Consider the following 4,383-nt stretch of genomic DNA (forward strand, 5'->3'; position numbering starts at 1 on the left):
CAGGAATTATAAATAGAAATGCTGTTAAATTGTAGTGGAAGTCCACTATTGCTCTCCACAATATTTTTAAATTTATTTTTATTAGGCATATGAATGTTTTTCCTGCATGTATGTTTGTGTACCACATGCATGCCTTGGAAGCTAGAAGAGGGTGTTAGATCCCTTGGGACTGGAGTTTTAGACAGTTGTAGGCCGTCACGTGGGTGCTGGGAATTGAACCCAGATCCCCTGGGAGAGCAGTCACTTCTAATTGTTGAGACATCTCACCAGCCCCTGTGCATTATTTTTTGAGATGAGGTTTCTAATTGAACCTGGAGCTCACACATTGGGTCAACTTAGCTGGCCAATGAGCTTCAGAATGTACTGTCCCCTTCTGCACGGAGGAGCTGAGAGAGTAGATGCCCACCACCTCGTCCGGTGTTTTCACAGGGGTTCTGGACCTCTGAGCTTGCCAGCATGTGTGGCAAGAAAGCTACCAACTAAGCCATCTCTCCAGCCCCAGGTCCTCAGCTCTTGAGGAGGTCTGGAAGGCATAAATTAAAATCAACCAACCCTGCTGGCAAAGGCAGCTAGCTACTCAAGTATCTCAGATACCGTTGCTGCTCAGAAGAATGGTGGGGGAGAATTCTGACTTTATGAAGTGAGAAACAATGATGAGTCAAAGGAAAATTCAAAGTGGCAGATTCTGTCGGGGTTAGACTAAATGAGTCATTAAAAAAAAAAGTCAGAGCTCAGAGGTTCATAAAACTCCAGACCTCTATGGATTCTCTCTCTCTCTATCTATCTATCTCTCTCTCTCTCCGTGTGTGTGTGTGTGTGTGTGTGTGTGTGTGTGTGTGTGTGTGTGTGTACACTGCTTATGCAGGTGCCCATGATCCTCAGAAAAGAGAGTCAGATCCTCAAGTAGGAGTTACAGGCGATATGGGCCACACAACATAGGTGCCGGGAACTGAACCCAGGCCTCTCCAAGAGCAGTATACACTCTTAACTCTGAGCCATCTTTCCAGCACTTTCTATAGATTATTCTACTTGTTCTTTTTACTCCAGTGGTAAAGACGTGTGTTTAGCATGTCTTGGAGCCAGGGAGTGATTTTGTTACTGCCTAACGTAGGGGGCACCTTGTGACAGGAGAAGCTAGTAGGCCCTGGAGAGCCAGCAGGCCTGTGCAAAGAGCATCCAGAATCCCACACTGAGAGGCTCTGATCCCACTAGACTTGAGGAAGCACCTGGCAGTGTGCGTTTGTTTGTACAAAGTGTCCCCGAAGCACAGCTGGATCTGGAGACATCTGCAAAGACTGTGAGAAACAACTTTCCTTATCGGGGACATCACTATTAGAAACATGAGGAGATAAATACTAAAACCAAGGTCTTCTGGCCAAGGAATTAGAGTAAGAGAATTATGTGTAGAGATCCCAGAGGGGTGCACACATTGTTACAATGCATGTATTGCACCACAAAGGATTGAGTTGCTGGTTGACAGCTGTTGTATTTGAATATACAGTGTCCCACATAGGCTCATGTAGTTCACTGCTTGGTCCCCAGTTGGTGCTGTTTGGGGAAGTTACAGAACTTCCCGGTGGAGCCTTGCTGGAGGAAGTGTGTCACTGGGGGGAGGGGAGGAGGTGGATTGTCAGGTTTTATAGCCTGGCCCAACTTCCTGTTCTTTCTTTCTGCTTCCTGTTTGTGGATGAAATATAATCTGCTAGCTTCCTACCCCTGCTACCATGCCTTACCCACTGTGATGAACTATACCCACTGGGAGGGATTATAAGCCAAATAAACCCGTTCTCTCCAAAGTTGCTTTCTGCTATTGTGTTCTATTGCAGCAACAGACAAGCAGCTAATGCAGCTGTCTTCCACCTTTTTTTGTTTGTTTGTTTTTGTTTTGTTTGTTTGTTTTTGTTTTTTTGAGACAGGGCTTCTCTGTGTATCAGGCCTGTCTGTCCTGGAACTCACACTGTAGACCAGGCTGGCATCGAACTCACTAAGATCCTCCTGCCTCTGTCTCTCAAGTGCTGGAATAAAAGACATGTGCCACCCACCACTGCCCGGCTTTTCCACCAATTCTAAAGACAATAGAGGCTCAATTCATCCAAAAGTGGTAGTGAATTTTATGTGTTAGATAATAGCAAAAGACAGTAAAAACCTCTAATGATGATTATGTCCATTGTTAGAACCCCATGAGAATGAAAATTGGCTACCGGTAGTTAGAAAAACATACACGGGGAATACAAAACAGAAGTTTGAGTTATAATTTTTATATTACTGGAGGGCAGTTTTACAGATGTCAGGTAAACCCTGAGGACAGATGCCATCCAGAGCAATCACACCATGAACTCGAGTGCTGGTCCCATTGGGCAGGCACAGTGTTCGCTTCCTATTTCTAGTAACTGACAGTGCAATGGGCAGACTCACAGGTAAGCAGCCACCCCTGCGCCCGATTCCTTGAATCTACTGGAAACTCTGAGAGTCCAGAGTCCAGGTCTATGTGGAAGTTTCGGGAGCTCTTTGGTGAAGGTCCCATTTCTCTGGTTTTTAATTTTCACTTTCTCATTGCTGCTTGATGTCTAGTTGGCCTCCAGGCCACAGTCTCTGAGGTATGCACAGGTAGGGAGGCCAAGAAGAGAAGAAAGGCAGCCATCTTGCTTGGTGGCCTGAAGGGACTGCTCAAGGTTCCTGAGTCTTTTCAAGATAGACAGAGATTGCTTCTTGGCTTTAGGCTCAGACGTAGTATAGACTTGAGTACAGACACAAAGACTTCTGCTTGTGTCTGGGGAGGCACAATTGATGCTCAGTTTGCTCATCTGGTGATACAGTTAAGGCTTGGGATTACTTAATGGTGGCTGAGGCTGGAACCAGTTGGTACAGATAGATCTCCTAAGCCTTCTCACTGGACTTGCCCTAATTTAGGGGAGGAAGACAGAAGATCCAGCGACAGGTTGCCTTGCTCTTGTTGGGATCTGACCTTGCGGTATCCCAGCAAATCCATAGCCTCACTACAGGCATCTTGAAGTTGAGAAACTTTTTCATAAGGCAAGGACCAACGCCATGCCTGGGAGACGTTGACAGCATCCCTGGAGTTAGTGTCGAAGGTATGCTGACCCATACCCTTGCCACGGGTGACGTTGTGAACCCAGGTGTGGAGATGGGGCAAGAATTTCAACCCCACAAATTTGTATAGTCTGGAGGTCTGGGCCAGGGGTTCCCGAACCAAGTCCTCATACCTCAGGAGCAGAAAGCGCTGCTGCAGCACTTCAGGCAGGGCTTGTATGGCCTTGACTATGTCCACGTGGCTTTTGCAGATGATCTGCATGGTATAATAGGGATGGTCTTTCTCCTTGATAATTTTCAAATGCTCTCCCAGCACAATCTTACTATCAATCATGAGGTCTCCTCTGGTGCGTTCTCGAGATCGGAACACAGCCCGGGGGTCTCGGACCAGGTGTACGACGTGCAGGTTGAGGGAAGGGTCTGTGAGCAGTGGGTGAAGGGCCTGCAGGTTGAAGAAACGCACCTCCTTGAGTACCACATGGCTGTGAGAGCGGCAGGCCTTCTCCACCATATCAAAGGGCTGCTGAGCACAGAGCAGCTTGCAATCCTCAGCTGAGCTTATCTGGTCACTAGAGAAGAAGTCACAGACAGGTGATGAGCACAGGGCCCGGCTTTGTTCCCACTGGAAGAGGCTGGACTGTTTTCGGGGGCCTGGTTTCATGTAGGCATCAAAGACACTCATGTCACACAGGAAAGTGGAACGCAGAAGGTCCCGCACGGCCATATGCAGCTTCCAGGCCGTGCTGCTGGTAAAACTCATCCACACATGCCAGGCAGGCTCCATCAGGTAGAAGACATCTGGGTGCTGTCCAAAAACCTGCCCCACAAAAGAGGACCCCGACCGCCAGGAAGACAGGACCAGCACATGCATGGGCCTCTTAGGCTCTTCGGTCTGGAAGAAGTCCCTATGACCGGATATATGGAAGAAGAGTGCCATAACTAGCATCTGGGAGCCCAGGAACAGCAGCAGCTTCCCTTTCTTAGACAAAATCATTCTGTGGAAGTAGAGGACCTTTAAAGGGCAAACAGAGGGATGGGACTGAGTTAGGTTATGGTTGCATCAACCTTCTGGGTTCTCCTGGACCCCCTCCAAGGAGCAATGTAAAACTTCAGAAACTTCCTGCAAGCACTTGTCCAAATCCCTCTGCAGAATAATTCTGGTTTCTTGCTCTTATTGGATCGTTGTGTTCTGGTCTTTCTTGTCCATTGAACTACCAAGAATATCCCTACTCAGCTGTATTCAATCACTCTAAGGGACACTGCCTGCCACACCTCATACCTTCTACACCCCTGAAAGAGAGTGGCCTGCAGGCAAAGCTGTCTAAGTCATGC

General features: G+C 47.8%; 1 protein-coding gene across 1 annotated transcript; it reads right to left on the bottom strand.

Moving 5' to 3' along the window:
- Positions 1 to 2,334: 2,334 nt before the first annotated feature.
- Chst4 (carbohydrate sulfotransferase 4) lies at positions 2,335 to 4,045 on the bottom strand. Its single transcript, XM_035441448.1, has one exon. The coding sequence runs from the start codon at positions 4,043 to 4,045 to the stop codon at positions 2,888 to 2,890; it is 1,158 nt and encodes a 385-aa protein (XP_035297339.1). The 3' UTR covers positions 2,335 to 2,887.
- Between the last annotated feature and the right edge of the window lie 338 nt (positions 4,046 to 4,383).

Source organism: Cricetulus griseus, chromosome 3, assembly GCF_003668045.3.
Source record: "Cricetulus griseus strain 17A/GY chromosome 3, alternate assembly CriGri-PICRH-1.0, whole genome shotgun sequence".
Classification (NCBI taxonomy): domain Eukaryota; kingdom Metazoa; phylum Chordata; class Mammalia; order Rodentia; family Cricetidae; genus Cricetulus; species Cricetulus griseus.

What these genes read in the sequence shown, in the direction of transcription:
- Chst4 (XM_035441448.1), bottom strand. Translation starts at nt 4,045, where the DNA reads ATGATTTTGTCTAAGAAAGGGAAGCTGCTGCTGTTCCTGGGCTCCCAG.